Source organism: Lithobates pipiens, unplaced genomic scaffold (genome assembly GCF_037356315.1).
Source record: "Lithobates pipiens isolate NorthernLeopardFrog02 unplaced genomic scaffold, aLitPip1_a1.2 Scaffold_18, whole genome shotgun sequence".
Classification (NCBI taxonomy): domain Eukaryota; kingdom Metazoa; phylum Chordata; class Amphibia; order Anura; family Ranidae; genus Lithobates; species Lithobates pipiens.
Window position 1 is genome coordinate 646,839,037 of NW_027507758.1, and position 18,434 is coordinate 646,857,470.

Genomic DNA, 18,434 nt, shown 5'->3' on the forward strand with positions numbered 1-18,434 from the left:
ACCAATCAGCTTAAAAAGGAAAGATGTCCTCCAAAATCTACGCACATCGAATGGTTTCAGTCATAAAGCCCAGCAAGATGGGGAGTGGTCAAATATCAGCAGACTTCTTGATGTCGGAGGTGCATCTGGTGTGGGGTCTGTGATCCTCTACTTAGGGCTTTCCCAACCTTTATACCATTTTGGGACAATACACCTATAAAATTTATCATGAGCTCAGCCTAGAAGGTTCGGCTTACTCTCCATTGGTTGGGGAAATTTTTATGATCGGCCAGGTACCAACTGTAATATTATCTTCAGCCACTGGGGGTGTCTGAGGATAACAAATGTGTATTCAACTTACTTTGTTAAAAGAAGGGATATATATATTTTTTATTTAATGAGTGTTTTCTATATTTTGGGGATGTGAATATATGTCTATATTTTTCAGGGATTCTTAGTAATTGGTGTATAATACAATCCTTCATTTATAAATGTGATTAATTAGAATCACACAAAATGGAGGGTTATATGAACAGTAACGTGACATAACAATGACGTATTTCCTATTTCAACTTAATTGTCTTGAGACCACACATGTAATATGTAGATTTCTGTATATATGAGGTCACGGCTTGTCGTTATACTTGTGATGGTTACTTAAACACAATTTTTAATTTGTACTATAGTAAAATATCATATCCCTACTTCTAATATACTTATATTCATGATGTAAAAATATACACAAGTTTTCAATGTTTCCTTACAGCGTCTCAAATGAACTTTGAACATTCAGGACGCAATCCCATTGTTTACTTTTCTAATAGAGGTGTCTTATTTGTTCTGTTGGGGTAGACGTCCATCTCGTATCTTAGTCATTGTCTCATTGACATCTGAGTCCATATTGAGGTTGACTTTAGGATATCTGTTCACTCTCTGATACAATAGGTTTATTTATTTAAGCCTTCCTTGAATTAAGAGTTTTTGTGGCTTCAGTCTGAGTCAGCTTGAGACTTTTGTTATTCGCAGCCCAGCTTTTCAATGGGTCATATAAATTGGTCACCTAATTCCGATGGGAAGGGAAAGTGGTCCTTTGGTATCGCTGATTTAGATTTTACCAGACTAAAACAAGAATAACAAAATATGATATTTTGAGGTATATGTTATGACAAAATCCCCCTTTTGAATTCCGGGTATGTCCTGGAAACGTAGCAGGGATTCACTCCATAATGAAAGTCAGAGGGTGATAACTGGGTGTGTAAGGTATTGAAGATTACGGTTGTTGGTAACCTCCGCCAATGAGCCTCAAGACTGTTGGTAATTGTTCGTGGGTTTCTTGGGATACTTTTGACAATCGGATGGTGAGAAACACTAACCATAGTATTAACATTCCGATACAAATTAGAATCATTATATCTGTTTTTGGAAAGTATGTTCTGCTCTCTAATAAGATATGGTCCTTCTCGGAATATTCAAACTCTTCAATTGATATATTGTTCTTTTTTATAGACATCTGGAGGGTGTGGTTAGGCTTATGTTCTAATAGGAATTTGAGGTCCGGGTTCATTGGGATTTCCTGATGTTGGAAGGCATCGACACTTTCAACTTCCTCTTCCCAGACTTTGGTTCCTATCGGATATAATGTGGTTTTCCCGTTAGTGATTCTCGCATTGGTTGGGACCTTGATAATAGATACTGTAGCGGGTAGAGTTATGACATAGCTCATGACTTGCTTTTCATAAAATATGCTCATTTTTTTTAACAGAGTGCTTACTAGCCATGCGTCTTTCACAAGTATTTCCTTTACTTCTGAGGTATCTGTAGTCTTCCGCATTTGTACTTCGCATTGTTCGGCACCATGTTTTTTATATTCCATGCCACATGAGTTGTGTAATATACGAATGGGTTTCCGTTACATTGGAAATTGATGTCCTTGAATCGTTTGCATTCCTTCAAAAGGGATATAGCGTATAAATCCGGCATCCAGGGTTGATAGGCAATCAGGTCTGGGGTTTTGATCTGTACGTGTATATCATCCCTCCATGTTCCGATATTATGGATTGTTTTCATCTGGAAAATATTCTTAGAGGAGATGAAGGGTATGGCTAACAAGAAACACAGCTCCAGATCTTCTGGATTGATATATAGCGGCATAGCACTTCCTGTTTTGAAAGCCAAGTTGACTTGGTGAGTAGGGTTTTTATCATCTCAGCGGACACAAAATAAAGGGGAATGTGTGCATGGGAGAGATCGTTCATTCCATTCTGTATTTTGTTTAGATAGGCTAATGTGTGAAATAGAATTGGTTCTTGGATGTATAGTAGTTCCCTTTTGAAGAGTTTGTGACTCTGATGGAGGTCGATAGACCGGGTGATAAGTTCTGAATGCAAGTTTACAGTGACCACCGTGTCATTAATGATGGTACGGAAATCGGTTAACTCAGTTTTTTGTGTTTTAAGTTCTTGGTGGCTGGCTTGAATATTCATTTGTAAATTTTCAATTTCTGTTGCAAGAGTTTTTACGGGAACTGTATTAGCAGCTAGGGATGAGCCGAACACCCCCCAGTTCGGTTCGCACCAGAATTTTCGAGCGGACCGAAAATTCGTACGAACTTTAGAGCCCCATTGAAGTCTATGAGACTCGAATGGTCGAAATAAAAAGTGCTAATTTTAATGGCTAATATGCAAGATACTGTCCTAAAAAGGGTTTGGGGGCCTGGCTACTTCCCCAGGGGACATGGTTCAATGCCTAAAATGTTTTTAAAAATGGCAGTTTTGGCGGGAGCACTGATTTTAATGACGATTAAAGTGAAAAAAAAGTGAAATATTCCTTTAAATATAGTGCCTGGGGGGTGTCTATAGTATGCCTGTGAAGTGCCACGTGTTTCCCGTGTTTAGAACAGTCCCTGCACAAAATGACATTTAACGGAAAAAAGTCATTTCAAACTGCTTGTGTTTTTAATGTTATATCTGGTTCCGGCAATATGGATGAAAATCATTGAGAAAAATGGCACGGGTAGCCCCCCTGCCCATTACCAGCCCCTTTGGGTCTTGTACGGATATTAAGGGGAACCCCCGTACCCATATTAAAAAAAAGGAAAGGCATGGGGCCCCCAGGCCCTATATACTCAGAACAGCAGTATACAGGCAGTGGAAACAAGACAGGGACTGTGTAGATTTGTTGTGTTAAGTAGAATCTGTTTGTAATTTTGAACTGGTACATTTTTAAAGTGTAGCTCCAGTTAAAAAATCTATTTTTAAGCTTTTTGAAAAACATAGGGAAGAGTTATCACCCCTGTATAATTTGTTTTGCGTCTGACTTTTTTCATCTTACTTCCTGTTGTCTCCTTCCGTTTGCAAGTAGGAGACGTTTGTAAGTTGGATGTTTGAAAGTCAGAAATGGTGGAACAAGGTGTTGGTGTTGCCACAACATTGTAAACCCTCAAAGTGACTCTTGGTGGGTGCTGGAGCGCCCTGCTGTGAACGATTATATCAAGAATTGTAATTACATGCCATTGTTGAACAGTGGTAGAAAAATTGGGCCTTTGGTGGTTGTGGTGCTGGTGCCACAACACTATAAGTCCTCACAGTTACTCTGGGTGGGCACAGGAACGGGCCCTGCTGTGAAATATATCAAGAATTGTAATTGCATGCCCTTGTTAAACAGGGGCTGAAAAATTGGGCCTTAAGCACTGGTGCTGGTGCCACGACACTGCAACCTCTCCCATATACTCTAGTCGTAGTGCAGGAATGAGCCCTGCTGCAAAGCATTGCATCAAAAATTTTAATTAAACGCCCCTGTTAAACAGGGGCTGAAAAATTGGGCCTTAGGCACTGGTGCCACGACACTGCAACCTCTCCCATATACTCTAGTTGTGGTGCAGGAATGAGCCCTGCTGCAAAGCATTGCATCAAAAATTGTAATTAAATGCCCCTGTTAAACAGGGGCTGAAAAATTGGGCTGGTGGCATCACCCAGAACCAAAAATGTTCTTCCAACATATCAACGGAGGAGGCAGAGGATAGACAATCAACATAACAGGACAGTCACTCAGCATCAGCATAGGCAGTCTTGAAGGGATGTGATATTTCCAAAAAAAATTATTTGGTTACATCAGCTTCAGGTACTTGGTAGCTGTGGGTGATCCAAGACTGATTCATCTTTATGAAGGTCAGTCGATCAACTGAGTCCATGGACTGGCGCACCCTGTGATTGGTAACAAAGCCATCAGCAGCACTGAAGGTGCGTTCCGAAAGAACACTGGATGCAGGACAGGCCAGTAGCTCAATTGCATACTGTGCAAGCTCTGCCCAGTGATCCATCCTCAAGACCCAGTAAGCTAGAGGATTTTCGGTGGGAAAGGTGTCCAAGTCTGGCCTTGCCCCTAGGTATTCCTGCACCATGTAAATCAGACGCTGGCGATAGTTGCTGGAACCGATCATACCTTGGGGCTGCGGACTAAAAAATTGTTTGAACGCATCGGTCAGACGGCCACCTTTTCCACCGCTCCTTCTGACTGAAGCCTCAGCAAGATGTTGTCCAGGACCAGGAGTTTGTAACCTCCCAGTCTCTGGGAACGCGTTGCACAGACCTTTCTGCAAGGCCTCCCGGAGGTGTCTCATCCTCTGCTCCCCCTGCGATGGCAAGATAAGGTCAGCAACCTTACCCTTGTACCGTGGATCAAGGAGAGTGGCCAGCCAGTAATGGTCCCTCTCCTTGATCCGAAGAATACAAGGATCCTTCCGCAGGCTTTGCAGGATCAGGGAGGCCATGCAGCGTAGGTTAGCTGGGGCATTCGGTCCGGAGTCCTCTGGGTCACTAAGGACAACATGATCCGCAGCTACCTCCTCCCAGCCACGTACAAGTCCACGGGTTTCTTGGGACTGTAAATCATCCCTACAAGACTGCTGAGGCTGAGTGCCAGCCTCCACCTCCATGCTGACACAATCATCCTCCTCCTCGTCCTCTTCCTGTGTGATGGGTGGGACAGCAGGAACACTGTCTGGATAAAGGGGGCCTTGAGAGGCAAGGAAGTCCTCCTCTTCCTGCCTCTGTTCTGCCTCAAGTGCCCTGTCCATTATTCCACGCAGCGTATGCTCCAACAGGTGGACAAGAGGTACAGTGTCACTGATGCATGCACTGTCACTGCTCACCATCCTCGTGGCCTCCTCAAATGGTGACAGGACAGTGCATGCATCCCTGATCATGCCCCACTGGCGTGGTGAAAACAAAGTGAGCTCCCCTGACCCCCTCCTGGTGCCATAGTCGCACAGGTACTCATTAATGGCCCTCTGCTGCATGTGCAGCCGCTGCAGCATTGCTAGCATTGAGTTCCACCTGGTGGGCATGTCACATATAAGGCGGTTCTTGGGCAGGTTCAACTCCTTTTGGAGCTCAGCCAGCCGAGTACTAGCATTAAATGATCGGTGGAAATGCACAAAGACTTTCCTGCCCTGCCTCAGGACATCCTGTATGCCCGGGTACCTGCCCAAGAACCGCTGCACCACCAGGTTAAGCACATGAGCCACATAGGGCACAAGGGGCATTTGTCCCTGCCAGAGGGCAGAGAGGAGGTTGGTGCCATTGTCGCAAACCACCGTTCCTGGCTTAAGCTGCCATGGCGTCAACCACCTCTCGGCCTGCCCCTGCAGAGCTGACAAAATATCTGCCCCAGTGTGGCTCCTGTCCCCCAAACAAACCAGCGCAAGCACGGCATGGCATCTTTTTGCCTGCGTACTTGCGCAGCCCCTTGAACACCTACGGAGCACCGCTGGTTCTGAGGACAGAGCACTGGAAGAGGCCATGGAGGAAGAAGAAGAGGAGGGGGTGGAGGAGAGAGGTGTGTCACAACCAGTAGAAGCATTTTGGAGGCGTGGTGGCAGAACAACCTCCAACACTACTGCACCTTGTCCTGCATTCTTCCCAGCTGCCAGAAGAGGGACCCAATGGGCCGTGAAAGACAGGTAACGTCCCTGTCCATGCCTGCTGGACCATGAGTCAGCGGTAATATGCATCTTACCGCTGACTGCCCTGTCCAGCGAGGCAAGGACATTGCCTTCCACACGCCGAAATCGCCTTCCCTGAGAAAAGTTTGGGGACCTGCCACTGAGGAACCGCACATTGCACAAACTCACGGAAGGGGGCTGAGTCTACCAACTGAAAAAGCAGCAGTTGAAGTGCTAGCAATTTAGCCAAGCTAGCATTCAACTGCTGGGCATGTGTATGGCTGGGAGTGAACTTCTTTCGACAATCCAGCAGCTGGGGCAGGGATATTTGCCTGCTACAATCGGATGTGGGTGTACTGCTAGCAGAGTGCCCGGAAGCACTTGGCTGTGACACACCTAATTCTACACCTTCATTCCTCTCAGTGCAGGTTTCAGAGAGGACTGAAGGTCTAGTGGGGTTGAAGATCCCAGCTGATGAGGAGCAAGGAAAGGTCCACTTTGTTCTTTGGTGTGGGTCTTTAAGGTACGCTTGCCAACGAGCTGCATGGCAGGTCAACAAATGTCTGGTCAAGCATGTGGTGCCCAAGCAGCTGATGTTTTGACCATGCGAAATACGATTGAGACATATGTTGCAAATAGCAGCGGTGCGATATGATGCACTTGTCTCAAAAAAGGCCCACACCAAAGAACTTTTGGAATAACGTGTAGAGGCAGCACCCTGCACAGGCAGAGCTCTGTGGTGTGATTCAGTCGGTGTGCTGCCCCTAAGCTGGCCCCCGGAGGGCATCCTGCCTCATTGGAGATGTGCCTCCCCCTCCTCTCAGGCACCCACGTGGAGTTAGTGACCTCATCATCCTGTCCCTCTTCATCACTGAAGCAATCCTGGCAGTATGCTGCAGCTGGTGGAACATGACTGCTAGATTGCTGTCCTTCTTGAGCATCCCCTCTCTCTGCGCTCACGCTACTGCCTTCCTCTAGCTGGGTATCATCATCAGAGCCGTCAAAACGCTGGGCATCCTCTTGGAGCATGTACACAACACTGTGCTCAAACAGTTCGGGGGACTCCTCAGGAGGACATGGTGGGCCTAGGGAAGGAGTGACTGATGACATTAAGACGAGGGAAGAGGACGTGTTGGCAGCTGCTTTGCTAGTACCCTGAGCCTGGGTGAAAGAGGATGAGGAGGGCTTGGTCATTCACTCTACTAAGTCTTCGGCATGATGTGGCTCAACATGTCCAGCTGCCGAAAATAAGGACAAGTGTGTCCCATGGCCACATGCTGATGACGATGCACCACGTCCACGACCAGCACTGTTGACTCTAGACACAGAGCCTGCTTGCCCTCTTTTATTGGCTCGTGACTGTCTGCCTCTCATTGTTGGCCTTCCAGACATAGTAATGGCCTGCAGGGAGATGGGAAAACCAGCAATTGGGTAGTGTATATTGTGATGGAGGCACACAACACCCACTTTAACTCCTGCAGATGCCTGTATTAGAGAACACTAGCAATAAAGGGTAGCTACAGGTGTATACTGTGCTGGAGGCACACAACACCCACTTTAACTCCTGCAGATGACTGTACTAGAGAACACCAGCAAAAAAGGGTAGATACAGGTGTACACTGTGCTTGGGGCAACCAACACCCACTTTAACTCCTGCAGATGCCTGTATCAGAGAACACCTGCAAAAAAGGGTAGATACAGGTGTATACTGTGCTGGAGGCACACAACACCCACTTTAACTCCTGCAGATGCCAGAGAAAAGAACACCCTGTCCCTGCCTATCCTTCTCTCTCTGCACGCCGGAACACACTACACAAGGCCTCTGCGCTGGCGGCCTTATATAGTGTGGGGCGTGTACTAAACCCCCGAGCTATAATTGGCCACAGGCATCCTGCTTGTGGCCAATTATGGCTCTCCTCGCTGCCGGCGCTGTGATTGGCCAAGCATGTGGGGTTACAGTGCATGCTTGAGCAGTCATGAGCCAGCAATGCACTGCGATGAAGCAGTGCATTGTGGGCCGTGAGCGCCACACAAATTTGGCGCGGTATTTGCCGAACGGGCGAACAGCTGGTGTTCGAGTCGAACATGCGTTCAACTCAAACACCAAGCTCATCCCTAATACACTGTTCTGGTTGAGATGAAAAGATAGAAACCACTTTAGATAAAAAAGAGGTCAAAAAGCTATCTTACCATGAAGGAAAAGACCAAGAAAGACTCCTTACAGAAAAGGACAGCAAGTTCCGAAGTCCTATGAGCTGAAGTAATGGCAACCAGAACACACAACCTTCCATGTCAAACAACAAAGGGAACAAAAAGGAAGCCCCTGAATAGGCTCAAATGGAGAATTCTGTAAAAACAGAAAGAATCAAATCAAGATCCCATGAAGCCAATGACGGGCTGACTGGAGAAACAACATATGTGATCTAGTACAAAGGCATGCACCAAGAACAGGAACAGCAACCAGCCTCCAAAAGCCAGTCAAAGCCAAAATATGGCCCTTTATCATACACAAGGCCAGAAACAAATCATACCCCCTGTGGAGGAATCCAAGATACAAGCAGGAAACCGCTAGGTCAACACCAAGCAACATACGATTGCCAAGACTTCTGAAAAGAATTCCTTGACTTAGCCATACTAGCCTTCAAAAAAGCAGGAAAAACAAAAGGCCTAGACACCCCTATCTCTTAAAACCTTTTTGACTGCAATAGCCAATCTGGTATGCCAACTGACAACATAAGGCTGGAATAATCTGGCCTTTCAACTGCAGTGCTTGACTATCCAGAGATCCAAGGATTGTCCTCTGACAAGTCACAACATTGGAACACCATGTTCTCCTGGTCCCAGTCAGAACATACAGAAGCACAGGAATCCCCTCCACCTGAATGCAGTGAAGCAAATGAAGGAAAAATGCAGCAGAGGGAAGGCAGAAGCAAGGATTACCGATCCCACAATGTCACCAGAGCAACTAACACAGATGCACGAAGGATGCTGGTCTTACGACACACTTGCTTAGTTCCCCATTGAACCTGGACTCCAGAAGTCCACATCGGGAGAGCCTCACCATTGACTGTGCTCCAGAACACCTCCAGATGAAGAGCTTGCTTCTACAGAGACAACTGCTGACAGCTGAGATAAAAATTCACCTGGCAAACATCCGTTCCTGGAGGATGAGCAATTACTAGAGCTTTAACCCCTTTGCTGCCAAGCGCTGCAATTCACTTTTAAATTCAGGTGGAAAATTTGCAGTTTGCAGTTTTTCCATTGCTTTTTTTCCCTTACAGCTTTCAGAGTTTGTTAAAGACCCCCCAAACCATACATTTTCTAAAAGCACATGACTTATAGAATTAAAAAAAAATGTGCTAATGGTTTCTTTATGCCCCACAATAGTTGCGGATGTTAATGAATTCACTGTTTTTAAAAAAAAAAAAACTAAAAAGTGGATACATACATGGAAAAACTTACAAAATTCCTGCTAAATATAAAAGCTAAGACTGTATTGAGTTAATAAATATTTGTAAATTTTGAATTGTGCCTTTTTATGAAATGGTGAAAACTGAAGGTACATAAAATGGTAAATAAAAACAATTTACTCTTAAAATCTGATGTTATATTTTTTCCATTACAGATTTCAGAGTTTGTAAAAGACCCCTCAAACCATATATTTTCTGAAAGCACACGACCAGTAGAATAAATAAAATGTTAGTTTTTTTGTAGGGTCCACAATAGTTGCGCAAATGGTTAGCAAAATGCTATTTCCACTAAAAATCATTATTAGTGGACAATAACATAACATAACATTTCTGATAAATTCCTACTAAATCCTCGTTCACATGGGATGTACGCCTGTGGAGGGCCATGTTTACCCGTATGGAGATGCCCAGGTGTTCCGTGCATCCCCATGCAGGCAGTCCCATTCATATCAATTAGGATGCTGTGGCACAGCCTCGGCTCCTAATCTGACATCGGTGTGGGGGTACGGCCCAAACACAGATGGTGTGAGCTCAGGGACATGGACCTGGACCCACATGGATGTCAAATTAGGAACAGCTGCTGTTTGTGCAGTTGCTACAAATGCATGGAATACCTGTGCATTCCTGTGCGGGTAAACAGGGCCTCACAGGGGCATAAACTGTAGCATGCCCTGTGTGAATGAGGCCTTACTTTTTTAATATTATTTTTTTTATTACTTTTATTTTATTTTTTACAACTTTATCTTTAATATTTTGTACTTTTTTTTGGGAGGGGGGCTTTGGTGAGATATCAGAGGTCTAAACAGACCCCTGATGTCTCTTATTTCAGACAGATAAATGGATTGAAGACAGTCCCTTTCTCTGCAGCCTAACCTGCACAATACATGAATGAATAGGAGTCTGTATAGGGACCTCTATTCATTCATAAACTGAAACATAGTAAACATGGTTTACTGTTCTCAGTTATCAATAGACACAGGAGCGATTGGTAAAGATCACTGACTGTGTCCATTGAAGGAAAGGGAGGGGGCTGGTGAACACATAATTAACAATGATTAACAGGGGGGTCAGAATGGCCCTTGGGACAGGATTAGGCCATATAAATTTTACGCCATACAGACCTGGCAGCCAAAAGGGTTCATCTCAAAGTTCCACCCAAGGCAGAGTAAAATTCACTTTCTCTGGGGCCCCCTGATTTCTGGGGATTAGTTGAGTTACATAAACCCAGCCATGGCGTTATCTAAGTAGACCCTCTCAAGGACCTTCCGCCTTGTCAACCAATGCAGGAAATAAAGACTAAGCACCCCCCAGTATTAGAGCGTTGATATGCAACAACCCCACCAGTCATATCACAAAATGGAGAAAACAGTCGCAAAGATGACAACCATTCCAGACCAAGGTTTTCTGGGGTGAAGAGACAATAGAATATCTAATGACTGTGACCTCCCGCCCCATGACTTGAGGACATTCCACAGTAAAGGACTGGAGTGGAACTGGGAATAGGCCATACTGATCAAACCTGTGCCCTCTAGTGACTAAAGGAGACACTGCAACCAAATACTCCTGAGAAGTACACAGAGCATGAAAAGCACACTGCCCCCAGTGGGCACTGGGAGAACAGACAGACAGTTCTTTTTTTTTTAAAGAGAAACTGCAAAATGCAGACTTACCATTCCTTCTGCAGGTCCCTGAACATAACAGGAGTCCAACCTTCACCTATCACGGCGGGCTTTGTCATAAAAGACCTTCAGGAACTGGGTCCCCCTTAGGACTCATTTATACTTGCTTTGGCTTCAATACACATGAACGGTAGTTTACACTTGCTTCAAAACAAGGCTTCGGACAGGCTTTGTTAAAGCTCTCTGAATGTGGTCACTAAATAAAATGGTTAGCTTACAGTCCTGTTTACACTCTCTTTTGCTTTGGCTTTGCTTCAAAAATGATACCCCATGTAGCTTCAGTGATGCTTCAAAGCCTCCATAAAAGTCTATGGCAAAGCTCGCTTGAAGCGCCAAAGCCTCATCGAAGTTCCACCACAGTGTCATCAAAGCCCCACCGAAGCCTCAAGCAAAAGCAGGTGTAAACATGACTGTAATCTACACATTTTTAGTTCCGTGGGCTTTGACTGGTGTTCAGAGAGCTTTAACAAAGTGTGTACGAAGCCATGTTTTGAAGCAAGTGTAAACTAGCCCTTAATCTGGGGTCCACTCCCCTTGACCTGTAAAACACCCTGCAGGAAAGCACCTTGGTCAGAACAACACTGCACAGGGTTCCATTATACAGGGTCTAAAGCCATAAGGCTGCATTACAGTCATACCTTGAGGAATCTTCTCTCCTATCCAATGAGGCTCAGGTACCATCCATTTTGGCTGACAGCTTTATCGATTGGATCTGATTGAAGTCCTTGATTCTCAGTAGAACCATTCCAGAACCTCCAAGAGCACATGTGGCACCACTTTACAGACATTGGTGAAAAAACTGAGGTACTTCCTGTGTAGGAGGGGTTATATAGGGGGAACTTCCTGTCTATTGGTTGCCAGTGTCCATTCACCTATAGGTGGCGTATAACCCACATAGTAATTACTATAGCTGCTCTGTGTCCCGTGATGTACGATAAAGAAAGAAGACATTGATCTCAACTCTCTGCCGTCTAGTAGACATAAGGCTTGCTGACCCGTATAGTGGGACTGATGCTGATACAGCGATCCTGGTCAGCTGAGAGAGCACTGTGCACTGGTTACCCCAGGTGATCACCCACCTAGCCTGTCAGTGCCCACCACTGCCCCCATCAGGAAGGAGTGTGTACCTGTTGCCCCAGGTACCTTTTGTGACCAGTCATTGGGTTACCAGTAGGTGTCTTCCAGGCTGTAACCACGCACATCTGGGGTGTTTTGTCTGTGGGGAAGAAAACTGACAGAAGCTTACAACACTTGGAGACTCTCCATGAATACTCTGGATGCATGACTGTGCTGCCCAACATGGACACAAGAACCGCAGCACTCCTGACGTCCTCTGGCCATACTGCACAGGAACTCATGCAGCCCAGCATTCAGAGGTGGGGGGATGGAGTAAGAATCCTGACACTTACCAGTTGAAGTGGCCTAGACCTCCCTGAGCACCACTTTCACTATGTAGTGCTACAGAGGCCCAGAGTGTAGCTCCATCTAGTGTCCATAATGTGGTATTACTACAGCAGTGCCACGCCAATGCCACTAGATGATCATAAGAAATCACTACATGAAATAAAGTACAGACAATATTCATCATAGCTGGGCAAATGTCTGTCAAATTTATTCAACTGTTTTTTTTTTGTCTTTTTAAACAGGCCTCTAAGTGTTTGTGAAAATCTTCCACCACAAAATGTACTCAGCCAATGAGAGGTAAGGACTCCATTTTTATTTTTCTCCTGCTATCAATGGCCAACACGGTACAACACTTCATCCATGTCTTTGGTGATCTCTGATCTCCTTATCAACTGTTTCTTCCATGATGAAGATCAGCCATGGAGTATATCTGAGGTGTATATCAGGGTGTGCTTCTTCCCCACATGAGAGCTGTGATGTCCAGCATCATTCATATAGAAGACATTTCCCGCACTAAAGGCACTAATACACCTCGAGGGTTGTGTGGGATCCCTGATGTACAGGAAGACAGGACTTCAGTGAGGAACAATTCCCTCACTCAGGACAGGAATACGGCTTCTCCCTGTGTGAGATCTCTGATGTGTGGAAAGACTGAACTTCTGTGAAAAACATTTCCCACACTCAGGACAGGAATAAGGCTTCTCCCCTGTGTGAGATCTCTGATGTTTGTAAAGATTGAACTTCTGTGAAAAACATTTCCCGCACTCAGGACAGGAATACGGCTTCTCCCCTGTGTGAGATCTCTGATGCGTGTTAAAATGAGACTTCTGTGAAAAACATTTTCCGCACTCAGGACAGGAATACGGCTTCTCCCCTGTGTGAGATCTCTGATGTATGTGAAGATAGGAATTCTTTGAAAAGCATTTCCCGCACTCAGAACAGGAATACGGCTTCTTCCCCGTGTGAGATCTCTGATGTCTGTAAAGACTGGACTTCTGTGAAAAACATTTTCCACACTCAGGACAGGAATACGGCTTCTCCCCTGTGTGAGATCTCTGATGTGTGTCAAGATGTGACTTCACTGAAAAACATTTCCCACACTCAGGACAGGAATACGGCTTCTCCCCTGTGTGAGATATTTTATGTCTATTAAGATGGTATTTATAATGAAAACACTTCCCACAGTCAGTACAGGAAAAGCTCTTCTCTGTTGGAAGGACGGCCCCGTCCCTCACAGTCTGAGGTTCCTCAGGATAAGAGGAATACGATGGTCCATCTACACTGTGTGGTGCCGGATGGACATTTGAGGTAGTCGGGTTTTCTCCTGGACTATACTGTGTGATGTCCTCATCTTCTACTTTACAGTCTGGAGACAAAGTGAGACAATCCTCTGAGGTTTTCCTCATCTCCCGTCCATCTACTAAAATAGAAACACAAAGATTATTACTAGACATGAGCTGATTGGTTCCCCTAAACCAGGACTCCGCCCACATCAGGCAGCTTTGTCTCTGAGGATCTTACAATTCCCCCCTCCACCATCATTGGGTTATTGACTCCTCCCTCATTATCACTTTCTGTTAGGGATGCACAGATGTCATTTGTTTGATACCGAGTACGAGTACCGATACTTGACATCATGTACTCGCCGATACCAATTACTGATACCTATCACCTACGAAGAGAGGTGGTTTGGGAGATGGCGGGGTTGTTGTTTGGGAGCCGGGTGATGGTTGGAGGGGAGGGGTAAGTGAGGGCAAGGTAGTTGAGGGCGGGGTGAAATAGGGATTGTGGGGTGGGAGAGTTTAGATGGAAAAGGCTGTGATCCCTGGGGGGGGGATGGGGTTAGGAGGGTTATTGGGAGACATGGGGGCAGAGGTGACAGCTGGTAGAGTGAAGGAGGAAACAACAGGCAGAAGTGACTATAGGCATGCTACAGGAGACAGTCAGGGACTAAAGGCATGGTTCATGAGACAGTCATAGACTGCAGGCATGGTACAGGAGACAGTCAGGGACTGCAGGCATGGTACAGGAGACAGTCAGGGACTGCAGGTATGGTACAGGAGACAGTCAGGGACTGAAGGCATGGTACAGGAGACAGTCAGGGACTGAAGGCATGGTACAGGAGACAGTCAGGGACTGAAGGCATTGTACAGCAGACAGTCAGGGACTGAAGGCATGGCACAGGAGACAGTCAGGGACTAAAGGCATGGTACAGGACACAGCCAGAGACTGCAGGCATTGTGCAGCAAGATAACAACACTTGTGGGCTGTTAGGATGGACGGGCCTGCACCTAGCGATGCCAATGGGAGGAGGTGGTGGGGAAGGCACTGTCCGGAGGGGAGGAGGAGGCGGGGAAGGCACTGTCCGGAGGGGAGGAGGAGGCGGGGAAGGCAATGTCCGGAGGGGAGGAGGAGGCGGGGAAGGCACTGTCCGGAGGGGAGGAGGAGGCGGGGAAGGCACTGTCCGGAGGGGAGGAGGAGGCGTGGAAGGTACTGTCCGGAGGGGAGGAGGAGGCGGGGAAGGCACTGTCCGGAGGGGAGGAGGAGGCGGGGAAGGCACTGTCCGGAGGGGAGGAGGAGGCGGGGAAGGCACTGTCCGGAGGGGAGGAGGAGGCAGGGAAGGCACTGTCCGGAGGGGAGGAGGAGGCGGGGAAGGCACTGTCCGGAGGGGAGGAGGAGGCGGGGAAGGCAATGTCCGGAGGGGAGGAGGAGGCGGGGAAGGAAATGTCCGGAGGGGAGGAGGAGGCGGGGAAGGCACTGTCCGGAGGGGAGGAGGAAGCGGGGAAGGCACTGTGTGGAGGGGAGGAGGAGGCGGGGAAGGCACTGTCTGGAGGGAAGGAGGAGGCGGGGAAGGCACTGTCTGGAGGGGAGGAGGAGGCGGGGAAGGCACTGTCCAGAGGGGAGGAGGAGGCGGGGAAGGCAATGTCCGGAGGGGAGGAGGAGGCGGGGAAGGCACTGTCCGGAGGGGAGGAGGAGGCGGGGAAGGCACTGTCCGGAGGGGAGGAGGAGGCGGGGAAGGCAATGTCCGGAGGGGAGGAGGAGGCGGGGAAGGCACTGTCTGGAGGGGAGGAGGAGGCGGTCCGCTCCCAAGTGACGTCACTTCCAGTACCGGAGCATTTTTGCTCATACCGATACTCACGAAAATGGCTAGTATCGGCGCCGATGCTCATAGCGGTATTGGTGCATCCCTACTTCCTGTTTAAGGTTCAAACGTTTGAGGATGTTATCACATTATTATCAACATGTAAAAGTCTGTCCTCCAATCAATTCATCAGATATAAAATGTCCAGCTGGTAGGAAATGGGTGTAACAAAAGAGAATACATATTATGTGTATATATAGCAGTGGGTAGAGGGGAGAGAGCAGAAGTCAGGAGTATGTAATGTACACCATAGAGTATATAGTGCAGGGGTCAGGAGTACGCAATGTAAATATAAATTATATACATTTTTGACCATTATCTTTCCGAATTTCCTTCCTTGGAAACCATCTTTGCCCAGTCCCGGTCTGTCGTTACCACCTCAGCTCCCACCAGTGATACCCCTCTGGGTTTTCTGATCCATGTTGGTACTTTACTACTGCATAGACACATACAATGTAAGTACTTTTGAGAGTGGTTTTGGGGGGTTTATCCTATGTAAGATTACCTTTAATTACTCTATTTTATCTTAATCTCCTTCTGTGACAGGGTCAGACCTTACAGATATTCTTGGTACTATTATACTACAGCATTCAGTTTTCCATGTGCATGCTCCAGAAGAATGGACGAATCCATGAAATGCATAGAGCTATTATATGCCGTGTTTTTATGCCGACTATATGTTTTACTTATTCAATGATCACTTGTAATATGTGATTTGTATTATTAATGGACAATTGTCATTGCTGTATGTTTATCCTTTGAACAAAATATATTGGTTTTCTTGGTGTACTCATGATTACCCTCATGTAACTTATCACTGACTTCCAACAAATTCAAACTTTTTACACCTGCCTGCTTCATTTAAAGTCCCAACCCCCAGTCCTCCTGTTTGTTTCATTTATACAGTGTAAGGGTCAGGATTATGTAATGTACAATATAAAAGTATACAGTGTAAGGGTCAGGACTCATAATATTGGTATTCAGTAATCAGTGGAAGATGAAATGATTACATGAGACAAGTTGCAGAGGTCCCACACCGCTGCCTCCCATCTCCTGAGACTGCACTCAGTGACTTGGGTCTGAGGGGGATTGTTCTGTCAGAGATTTTGCTAGACTTGGGCATGGGGCAGAAGACCCAAAGCACATGCCCAAGGTGTCTAGGTAGAGCAACATTTATGGTGAAAATAAACCTTTTGCTGCCAGCTAGAGATGGCCTTGCGGTTTGCCCGGCGGTCGGTTCGCTGCGAATTTTGCACGTTCCCGATTCGCCAAACCGGCAGACTTCTGGCGCTGTTCGCGCAGCGGACATATGCATTTACATTATGAAGAACTTTGACCCATGACACATCCATCATGGGGTACAGGACAGCTACTTGAGACATTTCAGCACATGGACAATTGGACATTCCCCCTACCTTATAAATAGACCCGATCCGGCAGCCATTTACATTCTGTCTTTTGTCAGTGTAGGGAAAGGACGCTGTATGGAGCAGGGACTAATCACTAGTTAGCTAATTAGCTATTACTATTAGGTCGACAAAAGTCCTTTTAAGGACTGGTATAGGTTTATAGGGTTGTACACGTATAATATACTTTCTTTCAAATATAGAAAGTATATTATGGTGCACTGCTGACTGCTGTGCTGCTGACCGATTCTGCAGCTGTCGTTGCTCAGTGTAGGGAGGGACAGTTTGGTTTTTGGAGCCGGGACAGTCTGCAATTCATTAGGTACTAACTAGCTACTATTAGGTCCACAAAGGTCCTTGTAAGGACTGGTATAGGTGTACTATTTGGTGTGCAGTATATAGGGGTGTAATACACATATAAAATACTTGCAAATATAGAAAGCATAGTATAGTGCATTTCCACTGTGCAGCATTGTGACTGCTGAGCGGTTCTGCAGCAATACTACAAACAGTGACAAACGCAATTAAAAAAAAAGAATTATAACTGGTGTGATACACCGGTGGCCCCCCAAAATGACAGATTGAAGAGGGGTGTTAAATACCTTCTTTCACATACATACTGCACTTCTCTAGAGACTTTTGTCACAGGATCATTTAAAAAATGACAGGCAGCTCCCAGGACGCCGGCACATGGCTCCGCAGTGTGGGCTTTTTTTTTTTTAACGTGTCCGCTGCTGACAATAGTGTTGCCATCTGCAATCTTTGCAGTCAACGCATTAGTCGTGGTAAGCCCAACACTCACCTAGGGACGACTGCCTTAAGAAGGCACATGAGCAGCCATCACCGAGCCCAGTGGGAGCAATGGAACACAAAGAGCCAAACTCCAGGCTCTCACCGTCCAGCCTCGTCTTCTACTTCTCCTTCTTCTCGCTCCTCAGAATTGTCCTCCACTCCACCTTCCATCACGCCAAGCTCACGGTTTTCTGGAAAAAGGCAGGCTTCCGTGGGCCAAATGTTTGAGCGTAAAAAAATGATGACGCCGGATAACCCTCTTGCCCAACGGGTTGATGGCTGGCTTGTCAGAACTGATGGCCCGCCAACTACTGCCATATAAACTGGTGGACTCGGAGGCCTTTCGAAAATGTGTGGCCATTGGAAAACCACAATGGAAGGTCCCAGGAAGGAAGTATTTCTCACAGAAGGGCATCCCGGAGCTATATGGCCCTGTTCAGCGGCAAGTGAATGTATCTCTGGCACACAGTGTCGGTGCCAAGATACATCTGACCACAGACATGTGGTCTAGCAAACACGGGCAGGGAAGGTATATCACTTTTACTGCCCACTGGGTAAACCTTCTGACGGCCGTCAAACATGTAACCTGTGGCACCCGTGTAGATTTGGTTTTACCGCCAT

The 18,434-nt window shown here is 46.5% G+C and overlaps 2 protein-coding genes across 5 annotated transcripts in view; one reads left to right on the forward strand and one right to left on the reverse strand.

The window, feature by feature from the left end:
* The window catches only part of LOC143989546 (uncharacterized), a 600,653-nt gene that overhangs the window by 134,970 nt on the left and 447,249 nt on the right, over positions 1-18,434 (forward strand). The gene's annotated exons all lie outside the window — the stretch shown is intronic.
* LOC143989580 (oocyte zinc finger protein XlCOF8.4-like) overlaps positions 12,657-18,434 on the reverse strand; it is a 46,210-nt gene continuing 40,432 nt past the window's right edge. For all 4 annotated transcript variants that reach the window (XM_077489778.1, XM_077489776.1, XM_077489775.1 and 1 more), the window contains one exon: positions 12,657-13,893. In XM_077489778.1, coding sequence (XP_077345904.1) covers positions 13,049-13,893 — 845 coding nt within the window. In that variant the 3' untranslated portion in view covers positions 12,657-13,048. The remainder of the gene's footprint in view (positions 13,894-18,434) is intronic.